At 36.5% G+C, this 22,324-nt stretch overlaps 1 protein-coding gene and 1 long non-coding RNA gene across 2 annotated transcripts; one reads left to right on the top strand and one right to left on the bottom strand.

The window, feature by feature from the left end:
• Positions 1-435: 435 nt before the first annotated feature.
• Positions 436-5,920, bottom strand: LOC120312476. Its single transcript, XR_005557906.1, has 5 exons — positions 5,609-5,920; positions 2,787-2,849; positions 2,262-2,395; positions 1,503-1,625; positions 436-789 (listed from the first exon to the last, which is right to left on the bottom strand). It is a non-coding gene; the product is annotated as an uncharacterized LOC120312476 (long non-coding RNA).
• Positions 5,921-6,093: 173 nt separating this feature from the next.
• LOC120312474 (dispanin subfamily A member 2b-like) lies at positions 6,094-21,163 on the top strand. Its single transcript, XM_039353240.1, has 2 exons — positions 6,094-6,288; positions 20,488-21,163. The coding sequence occupies exons 1-2, from the start codon at positions 6,121-6,123 to the stop codon at positions 20,695-20,697; spliced, it is 378 nt and encodes a 125-aa protein (XP_039209174.1). The 5' UTR covers positions 6,094-6,120; the 3' UTR covers positions 20,698-21,163.
• The last annotated feature ends 1,161 nt before the right edge of the window (positions 21,164-22,324 follow it).

Raw genomic sequence — 22,324 nt, 5'->3', positions numbered from 1 at the left:
TTCCATAGTATCCTGGAGATGGCTCATAGTTGGCCATTTCCTCTACACCTTACAATAGAGGTCCCCAACCCCTGGTCCATGGCCAGGCCACAGCCTGTTCGAAACTGGGCCATGGAAATGGTGGGCAAGTGCACATGTGCAAAACTAACTCCTCCCCCCCCCAAACCCATCACTGTCGCCTTCACCGAGCGAGAAAGGTTGGAGACCATTGCCTTAGAAGACCCAACAACCATAATTAAATGCTCATCCTCCCCCTCCCGGCAACAAGGCTTCTTCTAAACAAATATTTCTCAGGAGGCGATTGGATGGGATTGCTGGGGTAATGGTCACAATTTAACACTTTAGATATTGGTCCACACCAAATATCTTTCAGATACCTTGCCATGGCAGATGTATCAGCGCTGATGTCATGGAAATCATCTTTAGTACTTGGTAAACAATGTGTTGTCTGGGTTCATATATTTAACAACAATCAATAATAATTAGTTTCTTTGATTCCATAATCAACATACTACTTAGTGATACATTTTCTTGATCTTCTCTTCTTCCAATAGTGTTTTCCTTTTGCCAACATTAAATAAATATAATTCTTAGTACTTTCAACACATACAAAGTTAAATGTAAATATTTTTCTAGTGCTTATACAAATAACATTAACATCAGTGTATAGATTTATAGTGGTCTTCATTTGGTGATCACAATTGGGACCTCCGACTTGGTAGTTAAGCAAAGCGATCACTAAGTGAAACTGCTTACGATTTTACATCAGCTTTTCTTTGTTTTACAAACCTGTGAAGGTGTAAATGCAAGGATTGGCTGAAAAATTATTTTTTTATCACAATCATTACAGTGAAAGATTGCTAAATGAGGCATTCACTAAACGTACTATTTGTATTAAAATATACCCAGGACAAAGAATAACCCAGTTTTACCTAAATTGCATCTCAAAAGACAAGAAGTCAAAATGATGTTCCCTAGACTCTTAAACATAGAGACTCGATTTACTAACAAAGACCAGGTAAAAGCCAGAAATTTAGGGGGGAAATATGAAGTCTCCTTTACTATCTATTTACTGTTTGTTCGAGTGGCTGATGGGGCAAGAAATGATGCAATCTCCAATAACGAGCTAAATAAATTTGTGTATTCAATAACAGAAACCAATTTCATAAAAGAAAAGATCCAGTTCTATCTTATTGATAATAATACATAAGGTAGGTTGCAATTCCATGTGTATAATAACAGTACAATATATTTCCCCAGAAAACACTAAATAGGATATAACTACTAAATTAGGTGTTATACAACTTCTTGTGTAAAGTGAGATGGGTATGGGGGAAAGCTGGGGGAAAGCAGAGTGTCCGTTTCACTTTAGGTGAAAAGACAATATGAACGACAACTGCGGGAAGTTTTTAATGAAACCACAAATGTACGACACAATTGGTTCAACATGATGGTTACAGAACCAGCCCCTTGGCACAGACATCAGAACACAGTGCACATACCTGTTGTTTATTCCTGTAAGTATTTGCCTTTATTAAGACTTCTACCCATCATGCTGGCTTTCAGTTTCTCTTTCTTGGGAATCACTAATGGATATAGTATATTTGCTTTGCTCAGAGATAAAGCTGTGGGGGGAAAAGTTATTGTACTTACTTTACGCTGGTTTCAGTTATAAGAAAGGGCAGAAAAAGGAAAGGTAGAGGCCCTACAGAGTTGAATCAACCCCATTTGGCTATCAACAAAACATAATTATATTGTGCACTAATATTATTAGACTGTGTTCTTTATATATTGTATGAGCAGAGAATGATTTTTTAAAAACAAATAACATCAAACATACCCCTGAAAGAGCTAAAAAATACGTTCAGAAACAGGGCTAGAAGAATTAATCTGAGCTTGCTTGTTGTTCATAACTCAATAACCGTAAAGATTTTAGCCTCACCTATAATTTGGACAGTCTTGATTTTCTCGGTATCTTCTCAACCCCCATCTTCTATTTCCAATCAGCATAAGTAAAAAACCACTCTTAATAGTAGTAGAACAATTACTTATTAAAAGAAATGTTGGACTTCATCATGTACTAAAAGGAAACTCAAGCACGTATTGTACTTCAATTTAAAACATTTGATTATCCCAAGCCTGAATTACAGTAAATAAGCTTTTGCAATATATACAGCAAAATGGCTGACTAATGAAGAAAAAGGCAATATTAAGCAATTCGCATTGGAAGAGAAGTAGTACTAAATTTAAAAGTTGTTTACCAGTCTTCTTATTTTTCCTGGAATTTGACAGTCATCAGTTGACAGCTGATATATATGATAGTGTGTGCCATAGTTAACAAAAGTTAAACTTTAATTAGATTTTCAGCCAAGGAAGAAGTATGTTGACCTCTCTTCTGTAGGAAAAAAAGAGTTGAATTATTGTCTCAAAACAGGACAGATTACTAATTTAGACTGTTTCTTCACAACTGGGGACAAGATTCTAAGTTCTCTTTTAATTATGATCTTTCAATCTCTTCTCCTAATGTATCAGGGAAATGCATCACATGAAATCAACTTATCTGTATTGGCAGAGAAAAGCTAATGTTAATGTGCATTGAAATGTAGCTTTTGGAAAATTTGAACAGGGATTATTGTGAGCCCTGATGATAAAAATACCCCATGCTTACTATAAAAGTGTTTAGTCTTCCATATGTTCTCTGAGGCTATACATACATAGTTTACGAATATCCAAAGTTTGTACAGACAACTTTGCTGCAACTTTCCTCACATCAAATGATCTTTTACCTGCCCACCAAATCTGTGAGAAGACGAAAAGGGAGACGGCAGATCCATTCCAATGTGTCCTTTCTAAATCAGGAGATAACAAGAAATCAAAATAATTCACTTTTATTTTCATTAGAGGAGGAACGAGTTAATTCTTCTGGATCCCACAAGAGCATTTGATGCCATTGACTGAGTTCAGACAGAAACCTAAACCAAACTGTGAATATTTATGGATCAGCATCTTATGCAGATCCAACCAGTTATATGATTAGTTTATGCATCAATATATGTGGACCCAGCCAATTGGGTTGATTCAATAAATCATGGCTGATTTAATCAGTCATGGAGTAGTGTGATATAGGAACACATAGCCACATATCATCTGGTTATATTATTTGGATTTTGCTAATTCAATAGTTTCCATGGCTAAAAGGAGACCTTGGGTTTCTTAAAGACCTGAGCTATGGAAACTCCCCCCTCCCCAGGCTGAATTGTGGGCTAGTTATTCCCTCTCAGCCCACCATAACTTTCAATGTGTTATTTTGAGAAAAAATAATTTACATTATTATGATAAATATGTATTTTAAATAAGGAAGAGTGGTAAAACATGGTAATGTTGTCGACATTATGAAAACATTAATTGGAGAGAATTTCTTATTCAGCTAGAAAGTCATATAATAAAAGGAAATTTTTCTATCACAATTATGGTCATCAACTTGGACAGATTTATTAAAGGATGGGATATGAGAAACAAATCTGCATTCTCTTAATTTTATTTTTTTGCAGCCTAATTCTAAATTCTCAATTTTGTTCTGTTGAGTTCAACGAGGTTTATTGCCAGTTAAGAATCTGGTATTGCATTTGGCTTTCTCTTCTCCCCAGGGTATCAGAGTTATATATATTGCACTTATTTTATCTATTTATTTATTTACGAGACTTATATACCGCTTTAAGTGCAAGCACTCTCTAAGCGGTGTACACCAGTAAGCAATGTATATATATATTTACATTGCCCCCAACAATCTGGGTCCTCATTTTACCTACCTCGGAAGGATGGAAGGCTGAGTCAACCTTGAGCCGGTGAGATTTGAACCGCTGACCTGCTGAACATAGTCAGCTAAAGTGGCCTGCAGTACTGCACTCTAACTGCTGCGCCACCTCGGCTCTTTTTAACTTTTTAACATTTTAAACTTAAATGTTAACAGTAATACTTGGATAGAGAGAAAATTTATGGAATAAATTCAAACTAAAAGATAAACAGTATGACTAGACATGACTTGTGATTGTATAAATATGAATCAATTCTAGCAAAACAGATTGCACGGGTCATATATAGAACCCTAATCAGCTGTTATCAGAGGAAGCTTTGATTTCAAGGAATATGATGGGTTTAGTACCGGTATTAAAGGGCAACTGAAATTACAGTCCAGGGAAATATCTTTTGCTATGGCCTGCTATTAGGAATAGTAAAAGCTCTGATAACCTGGGGCGAAGAGGAAGCCAAATACAGTACCAGATTCTTAACTGCTATATTTAAAACCATTCCATGTCTTGAAATGGACCTAATCCAAATCCATCACATGTGAAAAAAATGTGATTCCCAGATTTCATGTAATCATCAATAAGTGTTTAAAAATACCCATTTATCAGCTACAAAGCAGGTTTGTTCAGCCTAACAAAACTGTTATCTGTTCTCAGATGCAATAACTTGTCACTGCAAAATAATGTGGCAGATAATTCAATCCTCTTTCTTTTTAACAAAATAAAAACTCCACATGTAGCTGGTTCATTAGCCTTGCAAGTATCTGAACATATCCATAATAAAAGCAGCACAGAAAATATATTAAAAATGTTTTCAGCTTTCAAGGCATACCAAATGACAATTGTTGCCACCTTTTATTTTCTAGGCTAGAGTTATGGAAACTCTCTTGAAGGAATGCAGTGACAGGAAGTTTGAGATCAGCTTGTACAGCTGCTCCCAATGCAATTTCTGTTTAATAAAAAAAAAAAAATCCAAACAACAAAGAAGTGTATTCTCTGTCTCTTGAAACTGACAGCCTCAATCAGAAGCATACTACAGGCCATTGTCATAAGTACATATGCAAAGCAACAGTCTATTTGCTTCTCAGATACAAAGAACAAGTGTAGCTTTGAACAATGAGAACTCTTAAGATTGGAGGGAATGTACTATATTTATTTCTGCAGCCAAAGCTCCATTTATAAACCTCTGCCTCTGGACTGAGCTTTCAAGAGTCTACATCCCATTCATTTTCATTTAATGTTTTAAACTCATGGTGCAGTTCTAACAAACTTTATGCTGAGAATAGAATAAAGCTATGGTAAATTCTCAGAACTCTCTCATATACCCTTCCAGGCCATGGGAAAAAGAAAATTTACTTTAGAATACTGACTTCTTCAATCAAAAGCAGTGCAAAAATGCTGTACATATCCCAGTGCCAACGTAAATACTGCCACATTATCAATTAGGAACTTGCAAGCCAAATTTACTAACTGTAGGAGAAACCCCGACTTCCGGAACAACTTTCTCTGAAATAATAGATTCCATTTGAGGAGTTAGTTAGACACTGAAGCTGAATCCTCCAATGCAGGAAGGAAAGGTTTAAAGTATTGGACAATGGAAAATACAGTATTTGGGACAAGTTAGGATTTTACAATATAAATGGGGAAAGTTCCATTGAATCACAATGAAATCATATTGTGAAATGTTTTCATTATAAATGTATCAGGACAGCTTTAGGAGCTTTAAATCTGAGCTATAATCGCCTGCATGAAAAACATCCAATGAAGGTTCCTCTTGGTTACCAAAGTTTAATAAACTTTACCATATTCCCGATTTTCTCTCTTCTATGGAAGCAGAATTCTTACTAAAAAACCAAAATAAAAATAGAAGGGGGAAAATGAAACGACAAGTTTATTTCTATCTCTACTATCCTTTCTTCTAGATTTCCAGAAGCACATTTTTCTTTTTAGAGAAAAAGATTAACCCAAGAGTGGGCGGAGTTAACGACCATCAGGGCCGACCTTTCCCTTGTTTACTAAACGTAGCTCTAAAGAAGTTTTAAAATGGTTTCGAAGAGCGAGGCGGCGCCGACATCTGCCGTATTAGCGGTACAAAGAGCGAAACCACCGCTACAATTCGCTCTGCAAAGGACAGAACTAACTCCGCGCCCCTCGCAAGGAAAGCACACAACCTGGCCCTGCCCACTTTCGCATCGCATAGGTTCACGAGCCGCAGGGATATCCCGGCCAATCAGCGGAGGGTGAGCCCGACCACCCTGACGTTTGGCGCGTTTCGGAGTTGGTCGCCGTTAGTGAGCGGAGGGTTGGTTTGGCCATGGAGCCTCGCCCGACCGAGGTCGTCACGCGCCCCAGCAGTCCCTATCAATACCCCAAGGCCATCCTTAATCCTGCGGTCAAGGATTATGTGGTCTGGTCGCTCTTCAGTTTCACCAGCTGCAATTGCTGCTGCCTTGGCTTGTTCGCCCTCCTCTTCTCCATTAAGGTGAACGCAGTTGGAAAAGATGGGAAGCGCCCTCTCATTTTCTTTTCCCGTCCTCTTTAGACTCGGCTGCTTCTCTCCCTCTCCATTTCTTTTTGTAGTCTTCAAGATCTCTACTTTAGCTTCTCTCTAAATTGAGGATGGTCTTTGTTGTAAATAGTCCTCTATTTATATGTAGTAGTAAATTAGCGCAATATATAGAAGAGTACCTACCTACCTCCAGTTACATGGTACCTTGAACTAATTAGGTTTTATTATACAGAATCACCTTTTCTGTGTATGTGCCTTGGAGCCAGCTTTTGACTCCTGGAGAAGCTCCTGCAGTCTTCAGAAGAACTGCACTGCCTGTTTCCTAGGACTGAGAGAGAGTAGCCCTGTGCTCATCCAGCTGGCTTCTCGGAATTAGAACTCATGGCTTCTCAGTTTATAATCTGGTACTTCAATCATTGCACCAAACTGGATCTCACAGAATTGCCTGTTGTGTTGCCTTAAATCAACACAATAGCTCCAATTGAGGGGGAAATATTGGGAAAATCATTGGTGACTTAAACCTGCCTTTTGTTGATTAAAATAAAAATCCCCACCCAATCCCATCTTCTGGAGTAGAGCAAAATTTGGGAAAATGATCTTTGTTAATTTGAAGTGAGATACTATTTGTGTGCAGATAGGAAACCTGCAGCCAGTTTGGTCTAGTGTTTTAAGGCATTAGTCTAGAGTCTAGACTCTAGAAAGAGGGAGACCATGAGTTCAAGTCCTTTTTTTTTTGTAAAATTTTATTCATTTTTTTCATACATATAATAATAATTTTTCAATCAACATGCTGTCTGAGTTTAAGTACACTAATACATATTAAATTCCTAATCCTTTATTCTTTCTTCTAACCATCGGTAAAGTAAGTCCCAAGTTTGATAATATTCTGTTTCTTCTTTTTCTTTCAGTCTCATAATCAATCTATCCATCTCTGTGCATTCCAATATTTTTTTGATTATTTCTTCATCTGGTGGTATTCCTTCATTCTTCCAATATTGCGTAAATATTATTATTGCCGCTGTTGTGACATGTAAAATCAAATATAGGCTTTGTTTGTTAATCTTTTCTGGCATTATACCTAATAAAAAAAGTTCAGGTTTAAAATCTACATATTCTCCCAACATCTTTTCTAACCAAGTATGTATCTTTTTCCAATAATTCTTTACTTTATCACATGTCCACGAAACATGGTAATACGTGCCTGAGTTGTGTTTACATTTCCAACATCTATCTGACATATTTTTAAACATTTTTGCTAATCTTGCTGGTGACAAGTGCCATCTATGAAACATTTTATATAAATTTTCTTTATAAGAAGTTGACATTGTCAATTTATAATTTCTTTCTCATAAATTTTGCCATTTTTTAAATTCTATATTATATCCAAATTTTTTCTTCCATCTTATCATTGTTTCTTTAATTTGTTTATTTATTTATTTATTAATAAAATTTATATGCCACCCAATCCCTAGGATTGTTCACTTGTTCACTTTCCATTTCCAAGATTAATAAAAGATTATACATTTTCTTAATTAGTTTCTCATCTGAAGTTAACAAAATCTTATCAAATATCACCTATTCCTTGTAAAATCCATACAATTTTTCATATCTAGTCTTTTTCATATCTAGTTTGGATTTGTAAATGTGCCCACCATGACAAGTTGATCCCTTGATTTTCCATTTCTTGTTTGGTTTTTAAATTCCCGTCAGAATTTAGAATATCTCTATATGTCCAGTTTTTTTCAAAGTCCACCAAGTTTGGGTGTACAAAAGCTTCCATAGTTGACAACCACCCTGGAATTTTCAAATATTTACTTTTTATTTTTTCCCATACTATTAACAATGCATTTCTTATATAATGGTTTTGGAAATACTTATGAATCTTATTTTTTCCATACCATAAAAAAGCATGCCACTCCAACTGTAAATCCCTCCAAATATAACAACCTTTTATTTCTAAGAGTTATCCATTCTTTTACCCATGTTAAAACAGATGCTTGATAATACAAAGCCCACTCCAGTAGTCCGAATCCTCCATTTTCCTTAGCATCTTGTAGTGTTTTCATCTTAATTCTAGCCTTCTTTCCTTGCCAAACAAATTTCAAAATTAATGAGTTTAAATCTCGAAAAAAAATTCTCAAGTTTTATGGGAATTGTTTGGAATAGAAATAAAATTTTTGGCAATATGTTCATTTTCATTGTAGCAATTCTTCCTAATATTGACAGTTGCAGATTTTTCCATTTTTCCAAGTCCAATTTTATTTGATTCAATAATTTTGTGTAATTATCTTCTTTTATTGTTGAGCATCTTGCTGTTAAATATATACCCAGGTATTTAATCTTTTTCACTATCTGTAATTCTGTTTTTTCTGACAATTGTTTTTTGTTTATCTGTTAAGATTTTTAACTATTACTTTAGTTTTTTCTCTATTTATTTTCAGTCCCGCCATTTTTCCATATCTTTCTCAGTAATTTAGGGATCATTTCTAAAGGTTCTTCTAAGATAAATACCAAATCACCAGCAAATGCTTGTAGTTTATATGTTTCGCCTTTTATTTCCAGTCCTTTAATTTCTGTATCTTGTCTAATATTTCTATTTAAAACTTTCAGAGTGAAAATGAATAACAATGGAGACAGTGGACATCCTTGCCTTGTACCTTTTCTTATCTCAAAGGAGCCAGGTGGGTTCAGGGAGGAGCCAAGATGGTGGACAGGCAGCAAAGGCTGTAAAAGCAAAAGCTTTTTTTTTATTATTTTCTTTTATTTTAACTTTTTAACCCCTTTTAACATTGCATTTTAACTTACCTATTTTTAACCCTTTTTAACCTATTTTAAACCTGTTTTAAACCTTGCTTGACCTTTTTATAATAATCAAAGACTTTTTATAAAGCATATATACCGGAGAGGCCAGTATATATTGGAAACAGAAGCTACTGGAGGAGGACGGAGGCATGGGTAAAAGAAGGAAACGCCATGGCACCAGCCCAGGAGCTCTCCTACCAGCAAAGAATGCAAAACAACCAAAAATTGAGGAGCACTTTGTTGGCAAGAGACTTGTAAGTAAAACTATTCCCTCCCCCACTTCATTTCCAACAAGCCGGAGAGACTAGAACAGGACCTGCAAAGAGATCTGACAAAACAGCAGACACTGGACTTTCCCAATCTGGGAGGAGGGGAGCAAAATGACAGCCAGCTATTTTCACAAATAACATACAGGCGGCATGGAGACTAAAATAAAGACTAAGATGGTTGACAACAACAATCCAACTCAGAGTGGGGAGAGCTTACCATGGGAGAATATAACAGAGTTTATGGAGAAGCAATGTCTTCTCACAGCACAAACTGTAGTTTCAATATTTGAACAACTAATAACCATTCAACATGATATAGAGACACTGATAAAAGATATAGCTGTTCTGCTCCAAGCGCAGTATTGGGCTACAGCAGGGGTTCTCAACCTTGGCAACTTTAAGACTTGTGGACTTCAACTCTCAGAATTCCTCAGCAAAGCTGGCTGAGGAATTCTGAGAGTTGAAGTCCACAAGTCTTAAAGTTGCCAAGGTTGAGAACCCCTGGACTACAGGCACTCCCACTGAAGTCTTTACAGCAGACATGGGTAAATCCAATAATCAGGAGAAGGAAGAAAAAAAGGAGGAAAATGAGCACAGACCCAGGGAAACAGATAAAGAGCCTGCTAAAAAGTGGCAGCCCACTCAGAAAAACAGTCCTTCTCCAGCTAAGGCAACAAGAGGAAGAGATATTAATAGAGAAGTTTCATGGGAAGACAATAAGGCATCCCATTTACAATTACACCAATCACATCGCTCACTATAAACACATCAGGTTGTGCTGAGAATCCACATGAACAAGCTTAATCATGGTCGCTGGAATTCCAAGAGTGCTATACTAAATTCCCTAAGCCAGCTTCTGCACTGTTACTGGGGGGAGATTGATCTACATACTGCGGAGTGGCTCTCTGAGGCCCCAAATTGGAAGCAGGTATTTCTATCCTTTAAACAGCCCACCATACCACTGATGCTATTTAAGATGAAGGCTTATCTAGCCTCCTTTCAAATCTCTCCCATCAGAGTTTTCTGCGAGGAAAGGGTTAAACCCTTAATTGTTAACATGTGAGCTCCCAAGGTTGCTGTCTCTTCTGCATTCTCAACCCGGGAAAGGGAGAGGGAGAAAGTGAGAGTAAGCCAGCACCATTTGGAGAAGATGTATTTAATAGCACAGAAACTGGGCTTATTAATGCTTTTGGCGCTCTCCCAAGGAGTGAAGAAGATAATATACTATTCAAGTTAGAAAACCTAAAGAAATCCTTATTGGTCACAATGCGGCTGAACTGCTTATTGATTTAGTTTCCCCTATAATTGAGCCTCTTACTTGTCCCCCAGGGGGCAAGAGTTTGCAAGAATATAAGTTCATGGAAAGCGGAAACCAAGATACACAGGGGTCAGTAGAGGCCCCAATAGGGAAGGAGAAGCTAGCACCCTTATGTGACTTTCCGATGATACCTTCTGCAACATATCAATCTCTCTCTTGAGAGAGAGGTCTCACGTCAGTGCCATCATTTCAAAGCCGAATGGAGCATGACTTAATAACCCCCTGCTCTACACCTAGAGAAGAGGCTCCGGAACGGCAAGCCTTGTTAGCCGGTGCTAAATCTTCGTACCTCAAACAAATTTCCCAGGAGTCTACACAGAATTTTGATGGGGCTCCCCTCCATTTAGAGAAGGCCAATTTCATGCGGGATGACACCTCAAGCCATTGCAACAACCCTACAACTTCCCTTTGTATAAATCAAATCTCCTGATGAGCTGCAAAAGATGATCCCCTCTCCATTATAACCTGGAATATAGCGGGTTGGTCTGTGCCATCAAAAGATAACATTTTTTGGACTATACATCACAATTTGACATTCTCTTTTTACAGGAAACCTGAGCCTCTACAGAGATACAGTTAGATGGTTACTAGGGTAACTCTATCCCAGCAGTTCCAAGTAAGGTGGGCGGGAAAGCTAAAGGGGGTATTGTGACATTAGCGAATACATCTTTGCATTTTAAATGTGTACTGTTGCCACCTCTTCAGCCATGGGTTGTGACTACCCTACTTTTATTTAAACAGTGAAGATCTTGATTTTTAATATCTATATTCCCCCATTTAACAAGAATAAACTGATCAACAAGATCTGGGAGGGTATAGAAGATTTTATCCTGGGCTGCTTAGACAAATATCCCACAGCAGCAATAATTATTGGGGGGGGAACTTAAATTCTAGGATGGGCCCAAACGATCAAGCATTATTTAATCAATTTAAGATCCATTATGATGAGAATGTACTAGGAAAACTCCTGCTTGCCAGACATTTTAAAGACACCAAGGCAAATCGGGCAGGTCTGTGTGTAAAACAGATGACTGTACGCTTGGACCTTTGTATCCTTAATGGCTCCATATGGGATGACTACCCAGCAGATTATAGGTATCAGGGAGCAGGAAGAACATCCACAGTTGATTATTGGATAATATACGACCTCCTTAAGTTCCTGCAGAAGATGGAGGTAGACTCGCGACTGGAAAGTGATCATGATCCACTAATCCTTACTTTTACATTACACCAGAAACTGCTAAGGGTGGCTCAACCTATCTACCCAGGTTAGAGAACCAAAATACCCAGATAAAAATGAAATGGACAGAGAAAAATGCAAAGGAAGTTACTGAATGGATGTTAGCCCCAGAAACCATAGAATTACATACATCTCTATTGAGGACTAAGTTTGAAGGATCATACTTAGAAGAGTTTGAAACTTTAATTTTAAATTTTAAATTGGTTCTCATTAACAGAATACTAGCTCACCCCAAAAAACCGGTTTTAAAGAATAAAGGATGGTTTGACAGGGATTGCGTGCAACTAAAAAAATATATATAACAAGGAATACAGAAAAAGTAAAAATGCCCCTTCTGAGGATTTAAACTCACTGTTTAAAGCAGTTGAAGGCACAATATAAGACTCTTCAAAAAGAAAAGAAAAGGGTGGCTCTGAAGGAGTCTTGGCATAGACTAATTGCATCAGTCAGGACAAAAAATACATCCCTTTTTTGGCACATCACCAGAGGATTGGGGAAATCCCCCCTACCTCCAACTAATCAGGTACCAATTCAAGCCTGGGAAGAATATTTTAGGGAGCTATATGCAGACCCTGACCATGTAATTAATGAGAGCCAAATTAATTTGGACCAAACCTCTTATTGGCCCCCTGTTACACCAGGCGAGATATCCCAATTGATTGGAGCCTTCAAGGCTAATAAGGCACCCGGTGCTGACAATATCCTGCCAGAAATAATAAAAAATAATCCCAGTTGGTGGGCTCCACTTTTAACATCTCTGTTTACATTTATAGATAGAACGGGCCATATGCCAAGAGATTGGGGTTTAGCAATTATCATACCAATCTATAAAAAAGGTAGTAGAAATGACCCTGGAAATTATAGACCCATTAGTCTTCTGAGTGTTATTAGTAAATCGTATGCCAAACACCTAAACTATAAACTTCAGGATTGGCTATTTTCGGGGGGGATAATTAAAGATGAACAAGCCGGTTTTAGAGAAGGAAGATCAACAGTGGATCATATCTTGGTACTTCACCATCTAGTACAAAAATACACATTTAAAAAAAAAATCCTCTCTGTGGCCTTCCTTGATTTTAAGCAGGCCTTCAACTCAATATCTAGGAACACCCTATGGGAGAAATTAGAAGGCGCTTCTATTGATAAACGCCTCCTTTTCCTCATACAAAAATTGTATGCCAATTCCACCTTGAAAGTGAGGTGTAATCCTCAAGGGACTTTAACCGGCTCAGTAAGGGTACAAAAAGGGGTACGGCAGGGTTGCATCCTGTCTCCCTCCTTTTTTAACTTCTATATCAACCCCCTGATCAATCTCTTACAGAACCCTGATCTGCGTCTGCCCAATCTAGCACATCACAAAATCCCGATTCTTCTGTATGCCGACGATGCAGTCATTATTTCGCAAACTCCTGTAAGACTGAAGAGAGCAATTAGGGCAATACTTGGCTATTGCAGACAGAACAAGTTGGTCCTTAACTTCGATAAATCAAAAATTTTAGTTTTTGCTAAAAGACCCAGCCAATACTCCTGGAAAACAGAAGGACATAGTTTGGAACAGGTTAGAACATTTAGATACCTTGGGGTGGTTTTCCACTCGCAAGGGACATGGAAGGCACACCTGGATCATACATTGCAAGCAGCCAATAGGTCCATAAATGCAATCAAACATTACTTTTACACAGGTGGAGGTCAATTAGTACCTGCTGCCTTAAAACTTTTCGAGGCCAAAACATTGGCGCAAATTCTATATGGGGCACAAACAGGAATCCTTGCAAAGAAAAACTTGCTTGAAACCATACAAACCAAATTCCTGCGAGCCATCTTAACTGCACCCAAAGGAACCCCAAATGCCCAATTAAGAATTGAGACAGGCATGTCCCAAATCCAGGTAAGAGCCTGGAAGAAGATGATCATTCACTGGCTTAAAATGCATTTCTTTCCAGAGGGACTGTCCCCGTTAGTGCTGACTGACAACTTCCTTTCCCCCTGGAAGCAGGCAATAGATCATAAACTGGGGTCTTATGGGCTCTCCTCAGTATTCTTAATGTCCCTAGGCTTTGACCAAGCAAAGCAAGTAGTATCCAATAGAATAAAGGACATGGAGTTCCAAGAAGAACTAAATAGGTTGCCTTGTCACAGTAGGGATAGAATCAAACGGTGTGTGGGAATTGGGAAGATATCTGAATGATCTGACCTTCCCAAAACAAAGAATAGCTTTCTTCAGAACCAGATTTAACATTCTTCCCTCAGCACTCCTCCAGGGCAGGTATAAGAGAACACCAATAGCAGAACGGGTATGTATATGTGGTAAAGGAGAAGTCGAAGACATCTCACATATTTTATTGTACTGTGAGTTATACTGAGTTTATAGGACAGCATATATTCTCCCTTTTTTATGTAGCCTTTCTCCTCCAGGACTCAAACTCTTCTATCACGCATGCAGTGGCAAAATACTGTGTTGTGGCAATGTCCACAAGAAAAAAATTGGTTACAGATTTATAGCCATCAACGTGCCAATTTTTTGGAGAGATCTCTAATAATGGTTGGAACATTATATTTACTCACACACTAATCGGCTATCCACTCACGTAAACTAGGGAGTGATCCTAACATTTTGAGAACATGTATTTTCTTAACAGGGATGTTATTATTTACTATTAATGTTAGTACTATTTTTATTTTATTTTATTTTTATTTTTTTAATATATTGTAAAAAGTGATGTCTATTGTTGGTCTATGACCGTAATAAAGTTGTTGTTGTTGTTGTTGTTATTATTATTATTATTATCTCAAAGTTCTCAGTGTAATCTCCATTCATGATCACTTTCGCTGTTTATTATATATTGTTTTTATCATATTTATAAAGTTCTGTTCAAAGTCCATTATTTGTAGTTGCTGAGTCATAAATTGCCAGGAAACATTATCAAATGCTTTTTGAGCATCTAGAAATATTAGTGCCAATTGTTTCCCTGGATGTAATTCATAATATTCTAATACGTCCATTATCACTCTAACATAATCTTAAATGTCTCTGGAATTTTTGGAAAATTGTTTTCTTCTAGATATTGAATCATTCTCTCTCTTGGAGTTTCTTCTTTGTTATACAGTTTCTTGTAATATTCTTTAATTTTTTATTTCTTCATTTTTAAATTGTAGACAATCTTTTTCATCTACTAAGTTATGTATCATTTTCTTTTTCTGTTTTTTAAAGTTTGTAAGCTAACCACCTTCCTGGTTTATTTGCATTTTTGAAAAAAAATTGTTTCGCTCTTCGCTGTGCCAGTTTTTCTGACTCCAACAAGTTTAGTTTGTGTTTTATTAGTTCAATTTCTCTTTTCCAAAATCTTTTTCTGCGGATTTTTTTGAAATTCTGATTCTAACTTTCCAAAATTTTCTTTTAATAGTACATATTGCTGTCTTCTCTGTTTATTTTTCTTTGCCATATATGTTATAGCTATACCTCTAAAATATGCTGTATCCCATACATTTTGTAATGTTGTGTTGTCTTTTTTGTTTTCTCTAAAGAATTCCATTACCTTTTTCGCTAGTTCTACAAATTCTCTTTCTTTTAGTATAGATTGATTTAAAGTTCATCTTGATCTTTTTTTTAATTCCTCTCCATGTCAATTTCAAAGGGTTATTGTCTGCCCATGTGCCTATTTCAATCTCAATTTCCTGTATATTCAGCCTCAATTCAGATGTCATCCAAATCATATCAATTCTTGACCAGGATTTTTGACTATTTGAATAAAAGGTATATTGTAATTTTTCTGGATTGATTTCTCTCCAAATATCTGGTATTCCAATTTCATCTGTCATATTAAAGAATGTCTTAGGTAATCTTCCTCTTCCAGTTTTCCCTATTTTACTGCTTTTATAGTCAATTGCCCCATCTACTATCGCATTAAAGTCTCCTACTAAACAAATATTTTGATATTCCATTTCTGTTATTTTTCTATGGAGGCTCTGATAGAATTCTTCTGGTTATTGTTTGGTGCATAAATTACTACTAACAGTGTTTGTTTTTAGTGTAAATATATGTCTACCATCACAATTCTTCCTTCTTCATCTGAATAGATCATTTTAGAATCTATTGTCTCTTTAATATATACAGCAATGCCTCTTTTTTTCTGATGTGCTGATGCATAGTAAAGTTTCCCAATTTTTGGGTGTTCCAACAGTTTATGGTATTGTTTTTTATGTGTGTCTCTTGCAAGCAAATTATGTCTATATTTAATTTCTGTAGTTTCCTAAAAACTATTTCTTTTTGATGGTGAGTTTAGTCCATTTACATTCACTGAAAAAATTCCATTTTCTTTCTCCATTTTCATTAGTTATATTTAGGTCTAGTCGCTCTCATAGTCCTCTACTCTCTGGCAGTTCCTTCGCTCTCTTGTTCAGATTTCTCTTTCTGTTCTCCTGTTTGTGTAGTTTCATCTTGAATTGTCTCTTCCATTTTTCTCTGTTCCATGGTCTCCTCTTATCGTTGTTGTACTTCATCTAAAACCGCTCAGTGTCATACTTTGAAGTCTTCTGCTTTCCAGCCAATACCTTGTATTATTCCAGTTAATTAGAATGCCTTCTGGGATTAGCAATCTAAAATTTATACCTTTTGCAATCAGCTTTGTGATAATGTTTTTGAGTATCTCTCACTCTCTTAGGTATCTGCTTTAACACCACAATTTCTTTATTATTGTATTGTAATGGTTCATCTCTCACTTTTCTTAGTACTTCATCTCTTGTTGTTTTCTTTATGAATCTCACATGTACTTCCCTAGGTAATCTATTTTTCCTTGCATAGCTTGAATTCATTCAAAATATTTCATCTATCTCCATTTGCATCTCTGCTCTATCTGCTTTCAAGGCTTCTTCCAGAAGCTCAATGATCACAACTGCTATATTTTCTTCTCTGTCCTCAGGGATGTTTTGAAATCTCAAGTAATGTTCCACCTTGTCCATTTCTAGAATCGCGACCGCCCCTTCTAATTTTTCATTCTTTTGAATAATATTTCCATGTTTTTATCCATATCATTTGACTTATCTTCCATTTTCTGAATTCTTTGTTCATTTTTAACAATCATTTGATGATGAACTTCAAATTATGCTTTTATAACCAAAATTCTTCACTTAATTTCTCAAAATTGCTTTGTGTCTGTTCATGGTTTCTTTGCATTGACTCTTGCATCAATTTTAGTGTGGCCTGTATTTTATTTTGGGCAGTGCTTATTTTCTCACGTTGCAACATTGTTTCAATAGATCCCTGGGTTGTTGGGCTGGGTGTTCCAACAGAGGGTGCAGAGGAAGGCTTCTTCATAAGTTTAGAAATGTTTGATGTACTCATTTTTCAACCAATAGTCTTGATATAAAATCCAAAGTGTAAAAAGGAGCTAGCCATTTTAGGCCAAATCCACCTCCTCTGGTCAAGTCGCAGATGTAAAGCATTCACTGTGAAGCATTCACTGTCTCCAAATAACTCCTGTTTAGTTATATCCAGAGTCAACAAAAAATCTTGAAAAATCTTTTCCATTGTAGACTCACACCAAGGCACTTTTTTATGCCAGGTGTTGTTCAAGGTCAAACAGTTCTAGATATTTTTTTAATGTTTAATCATGCTATAATTTCTTCTTTTGCCACTAGATGTCCTCATACACTCATTTATCAATGCCTGAATTTAAATTTTTTTTTACGAGGTTCTTCTTTTAAAATTCTTTATAGGTTATTTATCCTTAAGATTATATCTAGAAAGTTTGCACTCTGTAAATTAGATAGTCAGTCCTTCTTTGAATTAATCTGAATTCAATTTTTAAACATTATTTTAAAAATTCTCCCCTTTTGTAGTTGCTCGCCTCTTTTAGATTGCAATCTTTCTGGGGTCTTTGTTTTTTAGCTCTTCCCCATCAGGGGGTCAATGACTTGTAATCCACAAGGAAAAGGAAAGAAAACACTGGTTCACCCAGTTTCAGCACGCTGTTGACAGTCAGCTGTTTGGCGGAGCATTGAGGCTCCTCGCTTTCCTTCTGGCTGGAGATGACTGGGGCTGCCGGCTTACCCAGCAGCCTTTCCTCCGTCCTTTCAGAGGATTTCTTTAGTCCGTTCCGGTCAGCCGCCGCCTGATCCAAGCTCCTGGAGTGTCCCTCCTTTGTTGCCCCTCCAGGTCAACTTTCCGATCCATTTTGGAAATGAAGCGAAATCGGGCTGAGTAGCTGGAGCCCTGGCTTCTTCCACCTGTCCCGTCGGCTACCAAAACCAGAAGTCCCAAGAGTTCAAGTCCTGCTTAGCCATGAAAGCCAGCTGGGTGACCTTGGGCCAGTCACTCTCTCTCAGCCCAACTCACCTCACAGGGTGGTTGTGAGAAAATAGGAGCAGGAAAATGATAAGATATGTTTGCTGCCTTGAGTTATTTGTAAAAATAATAAATGGTGGGATATAAATAAAATAATAAAATATATACTAAGGGGCCTCTAGCAACATGAAATGTACTTGCTGCTATCACAACTGTCAACAAATGTGGTTCTGCATTTCTGGTTCAGCAATTCTATACTGTATCCCTTAGGAAAAGAAGAGGTGTCTGACAGGCTTTCTTTGGTGTGTCTGTATCAAATAGAGCAGAATACTGCTTTCTGTGCTTCCTTGATACATAGAGAAAATAACTTTTCTCAGTGGATGTGGCAAGTATGGGGGATGATGTCTGCTTGCCTGATCTCTGATGAAAGTGAATGGATGATGAGAACAGAATATTGATCAGGGATCTGAGAAACCAGATTTCAAAACCCATTCAACTGACTGAGTTGTTCTAGATTTTCTGGGCCTAATCAGTGTTATTGAACCCAATCTATAGACTCCCCCTGCATATATCTGTAGCTCATAGAACAGATATACGGGTAATCCTCGACTTATGACCAATCGTTTAATGATCATTTGAAATTACAGTCAAATCAGAATGGATGTTTTACAGGCCATAACGCACTTCCAGCCATTGTAAAATCTCCGTGATCACATGATCATGTTTCAGGCACCTGGCAATCTGCTCACCTTTATGACCAATTGAATTTGCTATTTTTTTTTTCAATTTCTGGTGGGTTTTGCTTTCCAATTTCAGGCTTTTTTGCCGATTTTTAGCATTTTTGGCAGCTTTCCAACAAATCCACCCATTTGGAAGAACAGGGTTTTCATTATAACCATGAAGTCGATCACAGTGATTTGCTTACTGTCTGCTGCAAAAAATAAAAATAAAAACAAGCCTGGTCACGTGGGTGTCTTACAACCATATCGATTTATGAACGTACAATACAATTTGTACAAATGAGCAAAGCTTCATTATGCATGGGGAAAGGGAAATCATTGCTTGATTTGAAAATGTCTACTTTTTCAGTGAGGTAAATTCAAATTAGAATAAAGTTTAACCAAGTTGTTAGTTTTGCCCAGATTAATCTCTGTCACTGAACTCATTTACAACTAACTTTCTCACATGCAAATTATAATCATAATATAATCCCATAATCTAAGATGGATGAATTCAATTACAGTGACAATGAGTGTACTGCTGGAAGATCTGAAAGATCAGGTTAGGGACATATCATCATGGAGAAAGTCTATGTGGTTGTTAAGAGTCAGCTTATGGCACATAATCCATCCAATTTTGGCTTGAATTCTTTTCTGAGCCTGAATTGGTAGGAGAACCTAGAATTTTCAATTTTGTATAGTAGAATATTTGATTTGTCTGTTTACTAAATTTGTATGCATGTTAGTGATAAATTAAGCTAATTATTTAGAATTATAATATTTTTGTGCCTATTTTCTATTTTGTCTTAACAATATACAGAGTAGAAATTTGTGGACATCCAGATGTTAGAATAAACTCACAATTTCTTGAACATTCACTATGCTTACTGAAGTTGTACTAATCTAGAAGAGCATTAATACTATATCTGATATATAATAAGGGCTATTAAAGACATAATGTTGATGTAAAGTTGACAGGACTGAAAACAGATATTTGTTTGTTTATTTGTTTTATTAGCTTTGAGCAGGGGCTTAGTTGCTGCAAAAGAGATTGCTCATACCTGCTCTAGAGTCTTTCACGAAAAGGATAGTTGTATTTCCTATAGTGGTGCTTTTTGGTGCTCTTACTTTCTTCCCAATATATGAAAAACAAAAAAGATCAGTAATTCATTAAAAGTTACATGCCTTATTCCATTTTTCAGGAAAAGAATGATTACTACTCTCTAAATCAACATTTCTTAATTAAGGCAATTTCCAAGTGTGTTGACTTCATATCCCAGATTTCCAGCAGGCAATTTATAAGCATTCCAGCAGTTGAAGTTCATATACTGTACCTGGAAATGGCCAAGTTGGAAAACACTGCTCTAATTTCTAGGTAGAGAGGGATACAATAATCCTAGATCATTCTTGATAGCATTGAAGAGAAAACTATTGATATTGATGTGATTACCTAAGATTTAAATGATTAAAACATTTGCAAAGATGTTTCCATTGCTAATTCTTATTTTTTTAAAACCAGTTTCTCTCCCTTTTCACTTCAGTCAAGAGATCGTAAAGTTCTTGGAGACCCTGAAGGTGCAGCTAATCATGGCAGAACAGCCAAGTACCTGAATATTGCTGCAGTGATAATAACCATCATAATCTATATTATTATCATCATTATATTAATCAGTAGTGCACTGTTCATCGTTAACATAGTCTTCGAAATAATGAGGCTTCCAGATGAAATAGAAGAATTCAGAGGGAACTAAACCATACATTCAAGATACTATTTTCAACTATGTATTCTACTTTAGCATTGCTTTAGCTTTCTGCTGCACACCTTAAGCATATCAATTAACAGCTTGATTACATTTTTGGGTATATAGAGATTATTTTTGTCACTATATCTATATCCTATTTCCATACCACAACTTATTGAAGTTATTTATTGAAAAGTAGATTATTTAACTGAGTTGATGTTTTCTTTAACCCAAGGTCTAGATTTCTGCCTTCCTAATCTTTGTTGCTCCTAGGAGTCATCCATTTTTGTTATTTATTTATTTATTTATTTATTTATTTATTTATTTATCAATTTATTATATTGCCTGTTTTAACCTAAGTGACTCTGGGAAGTTAACAAATAAAAAGGGTTACTGTATTTTAATTTCTCATGGAACATTTTATGTATTTCAGTATGTTTTCAATATCAGAGTTTTCTGTATTTCAATATGAAGTTGAGGTGAGTTCAAAACAAATAAAAACACATCTTTATATTCTATGTAGGTAGAGTTTTTGTTGGCAAAAGGCAGCTAATAAAAATATTCATTCCCTAAATGTTCATTGTTGTTTTTGTTTCATTCCTCTGTTAGAAGGAAACTAGATATTACAAGGATATTTATTCCATATCTGTACAGAGCTGCACCAATTAATAGCTGGCTGCCAGGTGTAATTGAATGTGCTAGTTGGCACCTTTAAAATCTTTCACAATTCAGAACCTGGGTATCTATGGAACCATCCTTTCCAAGGTGATATTCTTGTAAATTAGGTGATCAGCAATAAAGAAAATGCTTTAGCCTATTCATGGAATTGTTCTAATAGCAACAGATTAATTCCACTGATTAATTGTTCTCACTGTCAGGAAAATTCTCCTTAGTTCTAGGTTGGGTTCTCTCTTTGATAAATTGCCAGCTATTCTTGTTCGCCTCTCACGTGCTTTGGAGAATAGTTCGACCACTTTCCTCTCTGTGGCAGCCCCTCAAATATTGGAAGACTATCAAGTCATCCCTTGTCCTTCTCTTTGTTACAACTATTCATTGTATGTTTATCCTCCAGTCCCCTAATTATCTTTATTCTTCAGCACTTTTTCTAGAGTCTCAAAATCTCTTTTTTATTGTGGTGACCAAAACATGGACTCAATATTTCAAATGTGGTCTTACCAGGGCAGTATAAACCAATAACTGAATTTCACATGACCTTGATATTATCCTCTTGATGCAACCTAGGACTGCATTGGCTTTTTTTGGCAGTTGTGGCCCAGTGCTGGCTCATACTTGAGTGATTGTCTACTAGGACTCCTAGATCCCTCTTATAGTTATTGCTGTTGAGCCAAGTACCACCTACTGTATTATATATGTGTGTATTTGGTTTTTCTTGCCTAAGTGTAAAATCTTGTGTTTCTCACCACTGAATTGCATTTTTTTTTATGTTGAACAGTCTGCAAGTCTTTCAATATCCTTCTGAATCTTAAGCCTATCTTCTAAAGAAATCTTCTGGTTCCATGTGCCAGACACCATCCCCATTCTCCTCAGTGTGATTATTAAGTGTAAGTCATTAAGGAGAACACAAGATGTTTTGGGTAGGAAGGCCATGGGAAGCCTAGTGCAGGTCCAGGCCCAC

Source organism: Crotalus tigris, unplaced genomic scaffold (assembly GCF_016545835.1).
Source record: "Crotalus tigris isolate CLP2741 ecotype Arizona unplaced genomic scaffold, ASM1654583v1 scf7180000018504.2861643, whole genome shotgun sequence".
In the NCBI taxonomy this organism is placed as follows: domain Eukaryota; kingdom Metazoa; phylum Chordata; class Lepidosauria; order Squamata; family Viperidae; genus Crotalus; species Crotalus tigris.
This window is presented reverse-complemented; position numbering and strand designations above follow the sequence as displayed.

Bases quoted from the DNA above. Each gene is read 5' to 3' on its own strand.
- LOC120312474 (XM_039353240.1), top strand. From the start codon at position 6,121: ATGGAGCCTCGCCCGACCGAGGTCGTCACGCGCCCCAGCAGTCCCTAT. The intron at 6,289-20,487 runs GTGAACGCAGTT...TTTTCACTTCAG, and splicing joins CCCTCCTCTTCTCCATTAAG to TCAAGAGATCGTAAAGTTCT.